Below are 15233 nucleotides of genomic sequence, written 5' to 3' on the forward strand. Positions count from 1 at the left end.
GCTTCTGCCCTCCTCGACTACGGTCTGGGAGCCGACAGGAAAGTTCAACACACAGTTGGCCAGTCCGCCCCTTTGTAGCATATTATTTAGATGAGAGATGAGCAGATCGCCACTGGGCTTTCAACTAAATACACAGCCACGCAAAAACTGCGGCATTTGTACAGCTCCTTATGGGTACTGCAATTAGTGAAGTGCTTTCCTCCGTGGTGAAACGATCAGCACTGCACCACAGAGGAAAGCGGCAGAAAGTCACCTGGAGTTAAAGAGAGCGGGGCTGCGTTACGTGCATGGCTTCCTTCTGCAGGTAACGGGGAGACGCGCTCTGGCGGCGGTCTCGTTCAGGATCCGAAAATACAATTTAAATATTTTTGCACACTTATTCCACTTATTCCTAGTGTGCCACTGGTTACGGTGCCGCGTGCCAATGCTGGCACGCCTGCCAGGGGTTGCCGACCCTTGGTATAAAGCATCAAATGCAGCCTTCAGATGGATTGAGGTCTCCAAAGTTTGGGACTGAATATCAAATTTAACTATAAATAATAATATCAAGTTTACTATAATCTTTTCAGTGAAAATCTTCCTTAATAGGAGCTTTCTCACTCCACATGATTGGATATACAAATATTTAGATCAGGGTAAGATCACAATATGACAGAGTTTATACTGTTGTGTTAAGATTACATTTTCTTAGAGCATTAACAGAATCAACACTACACTTACACCTCTCCAGTAGTGTTATCTCTCAACTACAATGAGATGTACCCACTCACAACTCCACACTCTCACCTCAGACTCTTTATAGTAGCGCTCGGGAATTTCATCGTAGGCAATGTCGACAAAACACACCTCCCTCTCCTGGTCCTTCAGCTCGGTGTCAAAGATCTGAAATCAGAAAACAGATCGTTCAGCTTATTGAAGTCTCTGCCTGAGAGTAGACTTCTTACGAATAAATATACATTGCAGAAATGTGTCTTTTCCAAGGTTACGTCCAACATTATGTGGCTGGAAAAACTGCCTCTCTGCTTGACCCAAAAGATGGAAATGATTTGAAATGTTACTAACCACTGATCATGCATCTTATCACTTGTTCACGTCAGCCAAACTGTCGAAACGTGTGTTGCACTTGCTTAAAGAACCATTAGGTGGTGCTTTGTGCCCATATCATTTTTGTTATTGTGCCAGATGACACAGTACTGGTTCCAATTAGTGTGTCATATGTTGATAAAACAAGTGTGCCACACTCTTATTTGCTTTTTGCTTTTAAGATTCTTTATTATTCTTTATTCGTTATCATGCTGTTGATTATATGGACCTTTTACTACTGTGAATCAAGAATGAACATACATACTTTAACGTCAACGCATTTATTTAAATGTGTTCATTCATCAATGCAGCCCTTGTCACGCAGACCATGTATAGACTAATACACCCGCTCATAATGACATAATATGAAAAACAGATAAAGGTACCCAAAGATCATCCTCATTACTGTATATCTTATGTACAAGAAGTCAAGGGATCTATGTATTTAACTTTGTATCAAAGCTAATGCAGCTCATGTTACTTTGTCTTTACATAACTTTCCATTCTGTTTGAGTTTTGCCTTTGTCTGAATGTACACTCTCTCTCCGTAGATACACCTCAGACCTTTACCTTCCCGGTTTCCCCCTGTGTTTCTCTATCTCTCTATCACTCCTTTCTTTATTTCCTCCCCACCAAGGGTGCATTCTGTCATTTACAGTGTAGAGGCGCACTGCTGGCACAATAAGGTTGATATGTCAGCATGCATGAGTGCAGCCAAGTGACATGCATGGAGCCCGGGAGGAAGAGAGGGAGAGGGAGAGAGGGAGAAGTGGAAGAGAGGAGAGAGAGAGAAGGTAAATAATGAAAGGAAGGCATGAGCAAAGATGGTGTGTAATAAGAGGAAAGGAAGTGATGAGAAAATGGAGAAGATGAAAATAGGGGAACACAGTGAATAAAATGAAATGAATACTGGCAAAAAAAAGGAAGGAGGAAAGGTTATAAAATGAAATAAGAAACATGGGGGATTGAAAATAAAGTTAAAAAGATAGAATTATGATGTTCGCATCACTTTAGTTTTTATGTAAATCTTTAGAGGTATATAAAGGCTTTACCTGCACATTTTTAGCCTACATTCTCTTTTTAGAAATGGTTTCTATTTTCTTAACCACCCATATGTGAGGCCATATTGAGAGAAAGTTGTTGGCAGAGTGAGATGGTGAAAAAAAGATAAGGAATAAAAAGACAACACACGAACGATAACAGTTCCCCAGTGCCGATCAGTAACACATAACCTTGGTTTGACCTGTGGATGTAGATCCCCTTAAGGCCATACAGGATCATTTTGAATATGCCAGAACAAAATAAACTAAACTAAACACTCCTACATGTGCCTGTCACCAACTACATTTCTGCTCCTACTTCATAAAACAAATCTTACAAATATCACTCGTAAAGATCAATCCAAGTATAGTTGTTCTGAGCTGCAACTCAATGCTAAAACCATGCAGTAAGGCCAGCATTTCTTAACAAACTTAACTTCATCAGTTTTCCAGTGAAAATACACAGCAAAGACAAAAAACAGGCAGTAGATGGTCCTTTAATTCCAAAGCAGGGAATCTACTGAAGTCTGATAGTAATCACTGTCTCATAAACACATGGATCTAACTGCATCCCATTATCCTCTAAAGGGAAAATACACACAAAACAGGCCAATCTTGTCAGAATCAGAATCAGAATACCTTTATTCGTCCCATAGAGGGGACATTTACATTTGTCTCTTATCTGTAAAAGAATGAAATAAGAAAGATTTATATAATAATATTTTTCCAGAATCATAAGTTTACTGCCAAATGGATGTTCTGTCCAACAGGAGGAAAGCCGCGAATGACGTGTTCTGTTGAGTAAGCTATTTTCATTTTGGAGGTTGTGATTTTTTTGAGTGGCCTCATGAAAATTCCAAACACATGACTCCTCTAGAGGCGATCTGAGGAATATATTGGATCTCAGTGTGTTTCACTGCAGAGGCACACATGAATGTTTAAGGCTTTTTACATGAGTCCCTTTAGTAATAACATCTCATTACTGTCTCTATTGTGGGCGTGGCGTTGAGTCTGCATGACTTATGTGGTGAAAACATAAAGTGTGTCGAAGGTTGAACAAGTAGAAAAGGCGAAAGAAAAGAGAGAAAAAATACATGTTTTTTTATTCTGCCTGCTGTGTAGGTCAGGAGTCCTCGGAGAGAGGCCTGAGGACACATGTTGAAGCTTAATGTGTGAGTATGACTGGGGTATGAGGGTGGGCACATACACATGTGTGTCTGACACTGGATAGTACAGTGGAATTTTGCATTTCATGTACTTTTAGTCCGGCCCCCTTCAAACGGTGCATGATGTCCACTCTCACACGCCCACTCATTTCCTGTTCACAAATCCCCAATCTTCCTCCCTGACTTGCACCATTCCTTCCTTTTCATTCCTCCATCTCTGAATCCTTTGCACTTAGTGAGTGCTTGTTTTTCAGTTGTTTTTACTTGAGGCTTGTCAGAGTCAAGCCACCCGGAGTGGACAGATGTATGGTATATCATCAAAATCCACAGAAACAGTGCTATTTAAAACACAGCTGCACACATATTATTTCACAGCATCATTTATAGGAAATGTTCTCACACGCTCATGGTTATACAATGTCATAAAAGATGCAAGGCGCCTTGTTCTGAAGATGCTACAAAAAGTCATGCAGCTGTATGATTAAATCAATGAATTTAGTGAGTGCGTGTTTACAATAACATCAATGTGACCCTGTTATACATCAGCTTGGATGACGCACATGTCTTTAAATTGTCTGGTATCTAAACATTTACACACAGAAACAGATGTTTATGAAACAGAGCTGTGATTTTTGTCTCAGTTTTCAGTTATTCAGTGTATTTACTGTAAGCAAAGTCTTTTAGATTTAATCAAATTGTTTTGATGTGCCGCTCTGTCGTGTCAATCCAAGCATCGCTAAATGGACACCCTGACATTCGTCCATTTCTGTCCCTACATGCATAAACTACTCAAGGACATTTGAGTGAAGTTGGAAGACATTTTTCCCCTATACAATCACTAAAATCCCTGACATTTGGAAGCCAAATATAAAGACTTGGTCCCATTAACCTGCTGGCAGCCCACCATGATATATTTCAAGCAATTTGTCTGTTGCACACTCCCCTTCCATTTCTCTTCATCACTGTCCAGGCAATGGCAGCCTTTCATTTGATGACTAATGCTCCTATAAACTGGAGAGTGGAGTAAAATACCGAGGGAAAGAAAGTGAGGAGGCTAACAGCTTAAATTTAATTAGCTGTCCAACAAGTGGAGCAGTTTCTGGCAGACTCTCAAGGCACATGGTATAGTTGGCATTAGGATGCGAAGGGATTGCAAATGAGGGTCTGCTATTCGCCAGATCTGCTGAAACGGTTTTACTCATCTAGCCTCCGCAGAGGTCTTGTTTTCAACCATATGTCTGCTATGAGACATTTAATGTTTCAAATTGGCCTATTTTGATGTACATATTTCTGTATAAGTGGGACAGCAGACATGCTGCAGATGCATATTAAGCTGAGAGATTGATATGGGAGTTAGAACCAGACTGGTTTATTGACTGGGCATGTTAATGCTGATAAAAGTGTATTGCAGAAATAGTAGTATCCATGTATCCATTGTCTGGACGCACACAACATGCACTTGTATGTACAAATGACTCCTATCACACTCCTTTTCAGAGTGAACCATTATGAAACAGACCCAAATCCCCCCCAAACAACTACTCAAAGCTTCTTTCAGAAAATACACACATGTACTCACATTGTCATTGCATCCTTTGTTGTCCTCATATTTTGTCTCTATGTGGATGGAGAACTTGGGCAGGAATGAGCACTGTGGGTCAAGAGAGACAAAGATGTTTAACCACAAAAACATATATCCTATGACATGGCAGTGGCTGTGTGATTGACTGCATTACAACACATATAAATAGTAAATAAATAAGTGTTAAACACTCAGAGTTACTGTAGGAACATTTTCTCTCTTTCTATGTTACTCCTCATTGTCTTGTGCAAAACTTCAGGCCGTGATATGTCAATTGCTGTTTATTTGCTGTCTCCCTGTCAAAATTGGCAAAGGCCAGGACAATTCAAGTCTTTTGAGTATTTTTCTTCAAAACTAATCTTCGAATGAGTCTTCACTGATTCATACAGCATTATTGTCTTCCCCTTTTGTCCCTGCACCCTAAAGTGGTGTGACTAATGCTGTTGACATTCCTCACAATGAACTACAGAGGCCCTGGAGCCAAGTTAAATCATATTCACATGTTTCTTAAAAATGTGTCTGCTTGTTCTGCTAAACCTTCATTTGTTTTCATGGTCAATCACAGATCAGACCTATTATCCAAAACATGCCCTCTGGTGTGTGTGTGTGTGTGTGTGTGTGTGTGTGTGTGTGTGTGTGTGTGTGTGTGTGTGTGTGTGTGTGTGTGTGTGTGTGTGTGTGTGTGTGTGTGTGTGTGTGTGTGTTTTCAGCAAATAGCACTCATAAAAGACATTGTATACTATTTGGTCATGCCCTTATAGAAAGTTAGCATCGAGATACATTTAGTGGAGGATTTGACAGATAAAGCACCAGATATTAAGGTTTCTTCTTAGATACAGTATGTTCTCTGTATTTTATATGTCTGTGTTATGTGTTATGTGTAACGTTGCTGCCTTCTTGGCCAGGTCAGCATTGCAAATTAGATTCTATCTCAATGCTTTTATCTGGTTAAATAAAGGTTAAATAAAAAAATATATATATACGTATATTCTTCTGAGGAGTTGTTGGTACAGTAGACCAGAAAAGAGCTAAAGTGACTTACATTTACTTATGAATGCTAATGTTGCTCTGTGTCTTCCGGTTCAGCAGATTGGTGATTCGGTGTAAGCACCATTACACATTTTAAAGGTTATAATTGCCAATATTCTGATTAAGTGGATGAACATTATTACAGTAAAGTCTTATTCAACACACTATGTTATGTTACACTATAATACACCTGTGAACAAATAATCAGTGTTACTCTGGTGCCTTACATAAAGGATACTTACTGTATATTCTGCAGACCGAGGCATGGGATGGCATCAGGTCAGAGCAGAGACAGAACACATGAAAAAGGAAATGAGAAGGCTGCAATATTGAAACAATATATAGGACAAACATGAACTGATACTTCACATCATCCCCTTCTTTGTGAATTTCTCATCTACTTTTCTGTAATTTGCTCTCATCAAAAAGAACATTCCCTTTTATCTGTGGTCCTTACACTTCTCCTTCAGATCAGGATCATTTGAGCATGACAGAAATCCCATGAATAGAAACCATTTGCTTCACATCGACACTGTAAACATGTTCATTTATGTCAGCTTTAACATGTTTTCATGTCAATAACATGTTTATCCTTTTCACACTTCTATAATTATCTGAAGCTATTGACAGTCAGTTGAGTGTGTAAGCATAAAAGGCCTTTGTGAAATCCACACTGTGTTGTTTTGTATCAAGAGCTGTTCTCGATGACCATACTATGACCTTTAAGAGAAGAAGAATACACTTTATTGATCCATGCTACAAAATCCTTCTGATCCTTTGTCTTCAGGGGTCACATTTAATTTACATTTTGCATAGACTGCTATAAAACTGCATATTTCCAGTTTCGCTGCATCCTGACAAAGATCCATGTTAAACCCTCACATATCCTGGATCATTTACATATTGAGTAGCTGCTAAGAGAGCTTCTGAGCTTCCTGAATTAAATAGCACATGTCTGAAGTTGCTCAGGGACTTTGCTGGAAAAGCTCTTTCCTTCCTTTTAAAAATGTGTTAAAAAATGCAGTGGTGATTCGCGATCTTGGACCATGTGGTACAAATGGCTTTTCTCCCTGAGTGTAGAAAAGTCATACTTTCGTTTCACAAGCTTCTCCAAACTCCCTTAAAAAATCCAGTGGTGTTTGTACCAAGCGGAGTGATGACTGTTGACTGTGATTCGACTGAAAAACAACTTCTGACCGACTGAAAGAAGATGATAAACTGAAGGAGTGTTATGCATCATACGATAGCAATACTAAACTGTTTCAACCAGAGCTATTATAGACCATATTTCTACATGAGAGGTAGAAATGTCAGTATCTCTTATTGTTACAGCACCTAACCCGGCTAAATGTGAGTTTTGAGTGTGCAAGGAATATGTTTGGTATTGACCCTTGAACAAAAGCTAGAAAAGATTGATAGCTGAGAGTCCAACTAACACATTTACTCGGTATGCTCACCTGTTATGGTGTAAGGGTAGTAGTTCCATGCTTTCTCCGTCACATAGAAGATTTTAGGAACGACTGCTCGAGCCCAGCTGGGTAATTTACTGCAGAGAGACATTGAGACAGACAGCAACAGGGGAGGAGAGAGACTGTGAGGATGTAGCAGCGAAGACAGGAGGGAAATTGCTTCCGCTATCGCAGCAATCATGAGAAACTTGTTCTACTAGAAATTAAATCTGCTCACAGTAAAGGATCATTGTACATGAGGAACAGTGCGAAAACAACTTTCAGGTTCAGGGGATTCGCTCAGGAGATCAAACGCATAGGCTGTTTCTCTGCACAGCAGGTTATCTCCATGGTACCTTAACACTTTTAAGGGCTAACCTACTAAACTGAAGATCAAAACACAATGTAAGGGACTAAGGGTGGTTGGGTGGGGATCTTATGTGCTATTTCTTGTTTAGTGCAGTCACTTTTATGCTGGATAAGACTACAGGCTGCACCAAGCAAAACAAGATATAATGTGTTCATTAGAGAGTTTTAGAGGCACATTTTATCACCTTCGGACGGAGCCAGGGTAGCCTTTTCTCCTTGTCCTTTGTCTTTATGCTAAATTCACCGGGTGCAGGCAGCAGTTTCAAATGTACCATAAAGAAATGAGATTCGTATTAATGTTATTAGACTCCCGGCAAGAACACAAATAAGCATATTTACCATTACAATTATTTCCACATGTTCATAGAGGTTCAATATACTGCCAATGTGTGCACCCTGCACTATTGAACTCTAACTGAGGCTGCTTTGAGAACTTATTTATGAGACATGTCGAACACAGAAGTGCACAAGCTTTCCTGTACCGTGCCTCCATCTCCACTCCCTTTGATTGACATGGAAAACAATTCCTTGAGGAGGATAAAAATGGCGCCCACTGCACATGACGGCTGTGAATAAAAACAGCCATCGACCATCACATTGTGTGTGTGTGTGTGTGTGTTGGCAGGCTCACTCACACTCTCTCCCTCTTTCTCCCTCCCAACAAAAGAGACTGCCTCTCCTCCTACACCTCCATCTGTTGATTTCTCCCAATCCCTCCCTGTTCTTCAAAAGATCTTTGCCAATAGCTGCTGTGACGGGGCCCACGTTGCCAGGCGTGCGAGTGGTGGGTGGCTGCTCTGAGTTTATCATGCCAAAGCTGGCATTTGTTTTGAGTTTAAATGAATAGAAAAAATACCCTTTTAGTTAAACACATACCAAGGAAAAGTAACTCCTTATTCTGTTCAATGAATCAACTATCCCCTCACCGCTCTTATGAATGGAGGTAATGAAAAAAACAGACATGGAATTCATGCGAAGGTCGGACGGGTTGAATCCAAATAATGAGGCACAGCTCAAGACAGATTGTGAGGGCCAATATGAGGTCTGTGAGACAGAACAAATCCAGATTGACTTGTATGCTTGTGAATCAGAGCTAAATGTTCAGTTATTTGCAGAACCAGATGGCCAGTTGAATGTACATGGTTTAGTTATGATACATAATGTCCAATTAACAAGATCCAACTCAATTTTCTTTAAAAGGGTGTGTGAGAGGAACCAGGCTGTGTTAGGCTCATCTCGAGTGTAACCAGAGAAATGAAAAATTGACTTTAACAAAACGTCAGCTACTCTGAAAAGGTCAGTAAGTTGGGAGCTGTAATTAAACGTTTGAGTTCTCATTATGAGAAGAAATGTAAAAACAAAGATGTTTTGTGAAATATAGAACAGGCCATGAGTTAAACATAGAACAGAAGGTGACATTGATGTAGTGTTTCTTGCATGTTGAAAACGTCCATATAACAACTTCCATTCCTCTGTTTTTCCAACCATCATATATTTAACTACCCAAAAGGTTAAATGTGAAATTGTGGAACTTGTTTTTGATTTTGATTCTTAAATATTTGATTACATACATAGCACTTTGCATATACCTACTGTATATAGTTGCCCAACTTAAAATGTGTTTTCTCCCCTCTTCGTTCTCCCTCTTCTCTCCTCTGAAGAGCAGAGCTGTGCTGACTCAGCATAATGAGTTCCCTGGCATGGCGCACGCTGACACAGGTATTTATGCTTAACCAAATGGCCTACAGCATCTCTGTTTCCCTCTCTTTTCTCCCTCTCTTGTTCTTATGTTTTCCTTTCTCTCAAGACTTTCGTTGTATTTTATCTTTATATTTTCCACACATTCTCCACCCTTGTCACTGTCATCTTCGTTTAGTTCACGTGGGTCAAAACTGCGTGTGGAAGAGTTACACGTGCAGCTGCATGGGACACAATGAGATGCATCAGTATGTGGTGATGTAAGTGTGATGCATACGTGACTCAAGAAAACCTGCTACTAACAACATGTAGTGAGCAGCAGTGACGTGTTTGCAACCTTTGCAGCCTTATGCAATGGCTCAATGTAATCTCAGACAGTTCATATGCAAACTGTTTATTACGCATTGAATTCAGGTGTTTCCAGCTTTGGGTCAAGGCAGGTTAAAGGATTAAATTAGATGTTTGAGTGATAGAGTTCAGAGATATGATATCTAGTCCCTGGTGGCGAGCAAGCCTTTAAGACAATGAGCCAAAAAAAACTTTCAAAAAAGTATCATTTAAAGCACAAGTTGATACCAAGCTCATTGCTATAGTGTTTACTATATATATATAATGCTATACTGTGGTTTTGAGGTACCCTATTACTTGAATTGACTGTTGACAGTTTCAGCAGGTGGTGCTCTTCACAGTGGCCCAAGTTGTTCTGCCCACCTTCTTTTTTCAGAAAGGAACTAAATTTGTTCTTTGAACCAAAGGATTCTGCCCAAATAATATGTAAAATATAGAAAACAAATAATGAACAAGCTACGGCTTAATGATTTAATTTGTAAAATAGACTAAAGGTAAAAGGTACGAAAAATTGAACACACTTTAAATGGTTGCAGGTTTGACAATATACTGGAATCGACGCGTTCCACTGACCTGTTGAGGTAGACTCGTTTCTCTGTGAACTGTCCTTGGCCGTGCTCCGGGTCTTCATACGGTTCGTTCTGGACGACCTCCACTCCCTCCCCTCTGTCACTCTGCTCGTGACTGTGTTTACTGATCATGTACAGCTGCCCAATCCGGTACTGGAAGAGAAAACACAGAGAGAGAAAAATGACATACTATTGCCTGAAAACAATCCCTTCAAGAAACTTGCAGCTTACCCATAACACATGAGTAAATAGTGTAACAGGCTTGGGACATACTGCAGTGAAGTGTTTTCTTAACTGATGTTGCCAAAGTCAAGAATGAACTACTCAACCTACATTTTGAATGCGAGGCATTGATTATTACTCAAAGTATTGAATAACCACAGCCCATAATACATCTAAAAAGGTGCCTTGTAACCATGGCATCTAAATAGAGGTATATTTTGAATAAAGGCAACTGCTTCTTTAGTCTAACAGTAACAGAATGCACATTACAGTATATTAGAGTTGTCTAAAAACGGTGCACACATACATTCAAATCAAACGCAATTCTACAAAGAAATACTGAAATACAAGAATAATACACACAGGAAAAGCAATGCAACAGTCTTCTTTCTGTAGTTAGATCAAAAGTTACTATTTTCTTTTTACAATTCACTTACTTTTGATCAAGCAACAATTATAACAAGAACAGGAGGACAGTGCATGAATATCAAAATAAATACCTATAATGATCAAGGACTTATAATCAGAAAATGTTTAAGGGCCTCTTCTGTAAATAACACACCATCAAAATAAACCCAAAGCTGATGTGAACGCCATCACAAAATGTTAGAATTTCCTTTTCAACATGTTTTTTTCCTCTACGAAGTGTAGAATATCAGTTTATATTTAACAAATAATGATACAAACTAAAACATTGAACAAACATACCTTGAAATATTATACAAATGTAACTTATTTGCACCCTTATGACAACGGAGCAACCATTCAACAGGATATATGAAAATGTTGGAATGAGTTTGTCCATGTACTGCCTGTCTGATTGCCCCTGAGTCAACTAATTGTTTATGTATTGTCTTATTTTCCAGACTTAGCTGAGGAAAAGGTCAGGAAACAAAGTCATGTCAGCTACTGCCGCAGTAATGCTTCTTCAATGAAAAGCCAGACTAGCATTGGCTTTCCGGCTGAGCTGCTTCTGTTTTAATAACCATGTCTCAGTGGCATTTGTACACATTGGACCTTGTTCAGTTCATTAAATGCTCTGCAATAACAGCTTAGAGTTGGAGTAGCCCTGCGGCATGTTCAGTTTATTCAAGAAATAAAAGCAGCCCTTTTTGTGTGCTTATTATCTTCATATTCTAAATCAGAAGCTTCTATAGGTCACAAAAGAGGCAGAAAGAGGTAGGAAAGATGTAGAAGCAAATGAAGGATTTCAAAGAGGGAGAAATAGGAGCTGGCTGATATGGAGTTGGAGAGTTTTAATGAGGAGGGGCTGAAATGAAATAAAAGACACAGAAAAGAGACAGTACAGCACATCTTTGTAAGAAAGAGAGTACAAAAAAAAGAGTCAAGAAAAGATAGTTTGATGATGGCAGGTGATGAATGTATATGTTACCGGCTATTTCATAAGGTCCTCTTCTCTGCACATGTTGTTGAGTTAATAATAATAATAATAATAATAATAATAATAATAATACATGGGACTTTTATTGCGCTTTTCATGAAACTCAAAGACGCTTTGATAGAGAATTAAGAAAAAAAAACAACAAAAAAACAAAGAAATAAAAAAAGAGATAAACAAAACAGAAAATAGGGGGGGAGGGGGGGGGTCAGTGGTTGAATGCAGTGTTGAACAGGTGGGTTTTGAGTGATGTTTTGAATGCTGTGAGGGAGGAAGAATCTCTGATGGATTGGGGTAGTTAGTTCCAGAGGGTGGGTGCAGCAACGGAGAAGGCTCTGTCGCCCCAAGACTTGAGGTTGGTCCGGGTGGGGAGGGACAGGAGGATGGCAGTGGCAGAGCGGAGGGAGCGAGTGGGAGTGAGTCTGTGGAGGAGGTCAGTTAGGTAGGATGGGGCCAGGTTATGGAGGGCTTAATCCAGGGTCTTTCTCCACAGACAGCTTCCTGCAGTCCTCACCTCCATGATGGGGTTGGAGGCCAACACCTTCAGCTCCAGGTTGGCCTCGCTGGTGGTGTTACCAAATACCGTAATTCGGCCCCCAAAATTGGGCGATCGGAGCATCCCCTAGCGAAGGTCTGCTGCTCGCATGAAGATCAGAGCGCCATTTCTGAAAACGGCAGCATGGGTGAAAGTAAAATCCAACACGGCATTGTCCGTAATCATCACTCCGCCAGAAGGAACCCAAAAAATCAAAGGCTGCACTAAGACAAACAGGAAGGAAAAATGAGATCTCAAGNGAGGAGGTCAGTCAGGTAGGATGGGGCCAGGTTATGAAGGGCTTTGTATGTCATCAGGAGGATCTTGTACTGAATTCTCTGGGGGATAGGGAGCCAGTGGAGCTTGATGAGGACGGGTGTAATGTGTTCACGGATTCGGGTGTGGGTGAGTAGACGGGCGGCGGAGTTCTGGATATATTGAAGTTTGTTGAGGATTTTTGCAGGTGAACCATAGAGGAGGCTGTTGCAATAGTCCAGACGGGAGGTGATGAAGGCGTGGATGAGGGTTTCGGCAGCAGTGGGAGAGAGGGATGGACGTAGACGGGCGATGTTTTTGAGGTGGAAGAAGGCTGTCTTTGTGATCTGTTTGATGAGTTGAGAGCGAAATCTCAGAAGTGAGAGTAAAGGGCACAGGTAATGAAGGAAAGAGAAATCAACCCTATTCCCTTTGATTCTACATTTCGTCTTTCCTTGACCTTTACCTGTCACGGCTGTTGGCTGAGCTATAAAACGATGAAAAGGGTAAAAATTAAGGTGCTCACCTAAAATAGCTCACATGGGAGGGGCTAGAATAGTGTCAGCATTTAGCTGGTACAAATATCTGATGAATACACAGATTTGACAGATATTTGCTAAAATAAATGTACAATTATGTAAAGCCCTGCAAGCCAGTAAAAGAGTGGAGCCAATTGGAATAATTTAAAACCAAGAAGCTATAACACACAATTCAATATAATACTTATTCAACATAAAGAAACTAAACGTTTGTAATACAAATAAAAATAGCTACAAAGACCTTATTTCCAGTCAAATGTATCTGATAAAAAACACATGTCCACATTAATAAGGGATTGCTGCACCATCAACATATTTGATCTAAAATATGACATCATTAATTCAGATTGGTAATACTGTCCATCTCAAAGTGGATGCATGAGGATCAATTGTGCTTATAATGGAATGCAAATGTTTGCCAAAAACGCATTTGCCAAAATAACTGATAGCTATTGTTTAAAATGTTTTCTCAATCACCTTTCCTAAATTTACCACCGAAATATATTCCCTGCTTAGAATGAGTCTTAGTGTGTTTCTGATGCAGTGATGATCATAGTTAATAGAGCTTACAGTGACCAACTGAGTGTAATCATCTGAACAATGGAGACTCCAACCACCGGCGCAAAGAGGCAATAGAAGGCCAAAAGTGATCAACTAAAATAGCTTTAGATTATTTTTGGATTAATTGTAGGTGCAGATAATTACAATCCCCATTTATATAGTTGCTTTTTATGGTTTAAATTTGGCCATTTATTAACTACCATTAAATTCCAGCTTGCAAAAATCTTAAAAACAGAGTGTAAATTCAAACCTGATTCAGATCACAGGGAGTCAAACCAACAATACATAGATACAGGTGTCCACACAAAAACTAACCTTGCATCAATGCAATTTAGTACTGTGATCAACAAGCATTATTATTTCATTAAAGTTTGTGTTTGTGTCAACCACAAACTTTGGTTTTCTTTGGGTTTCCTACACAAACATTCTGCGGCAATACATCACCAAACGCCTGCCTTATTATCTACACAATCTTTGCATTAAAAGGTCACAAACACATCGGCAATACCTTGGCCCTGTATCCTTTGAGGTTTTGTAGATTAGTTCCACTGCAAAACTTTGAAAGGGCAGAAGCGCAATGACTCACTTCCTGTGTATCTGTTTGCTTCAAGGCCACAGCTCTGGTATACATGTATGATTGTGGTGTCAGAAAAGGACACACACACACACACACACACACACACACACACACACACACACACACACACACACACACACACACACACACACACACAATACTTGGACTAAAGAAGATTGCCTGAGAAAAAAAACCTGACTCGAAAGCGAGATACAGCAGCAGGTTCATATCTGAGAAAAACTTGTTTGCTTGTGTTTCAGGCTGTAAATTGTTTACACAGTCAAAGCTATAAAGAGACACAGTACAAGAACACATCTGAACGTTTTTTTCGGCTTTCACCCAGAGCAAAAAATTATTACTTGAACAATAGTTTATAAATTCTCCGATACCACTCTTGTGCTTGCATTCTCTAGAAAACCAGAAAGTAGGGTGAACCTGATAAATGTAAGTCCAATATTCACTCTTTGTTCTTTTAGCTCTGTTTTTGGTCTCAACCAACTCTTGAGATAATTACTGTCTCTTAGTCTTCACTTGCTAAATGTTCCACTATTGTAATACATTCAGTTGCTAACTTTGTCGTATGTTTGCCACCAGAAAGCGCACAGGAGGTTTTAGATGCTTTTTTACTAAAATTATTTTTTTTTTTAAGTGGAAAGATGGCATTAGTTTAGTAGGCGATGTGCCGAGTACAAGCCATACAAGTATTTGTGTCATTCAATTTAATAACAACACTTATATTATTTACAGTTATATATATTTTATAACTTGTGCTTGAAATATCCAAAATCAACTTGAGCAACAGTGAAGCAGAAA

At 39.6% G+C, this 15233-nt stretch overlaps 1 protein-coding gene across 2 annotated transcripts in view; it reads right to left on the reverse strand.

Moving 5' to 3' along the window:
• The window catches only part of LOC104952459 (phosphatidylinositol transfer protein cytoplasmic 1), a 63819-nt gene that overhangs the window by 5850 nt on the left and 42736 nt on the right, over positions 1-15233 (reverse strand). For both annotated transcript variants that reach the window (XM_010779280.1, XM_010779281.1), the window contains exons 2-6: positions 10337-10485; positions 7358-7446; positions 6143-6150; positions 4869-4940; positions 787-882 (exon numbers count right to left, since the gene is read on the reverse strand). In XM_010779280.1, the coding sequence (XP_010777582.1) occupies positions 787-882; positions 4869-4940; positions 6143-6150; positions 7358-7446; positions 10337-10485 (414 nt within the window). The remainder of the gene's footprint in view (positions 1-786; positions 883-4868; positions 4941-6142; positions 6151-7357; positions 7447-10336; positions 10486-15233) is intronic.

This window comes from Notothenia coriiceps, unplaced genomic scaffold, assembly GCF_000735185.1.
Source record: "Notothenia coriiceps isolate Sejong01 unplaced genomic scaffold, NC01 NC01_scaffold00020078, whole genome shotgun sequence".
Lineage (NCBI taxonomy): Eukaryota > Metazoa > Chordata > Actinopteri > Perciformes > Nototheniidae > Notothenia > Notothenia coriiceps.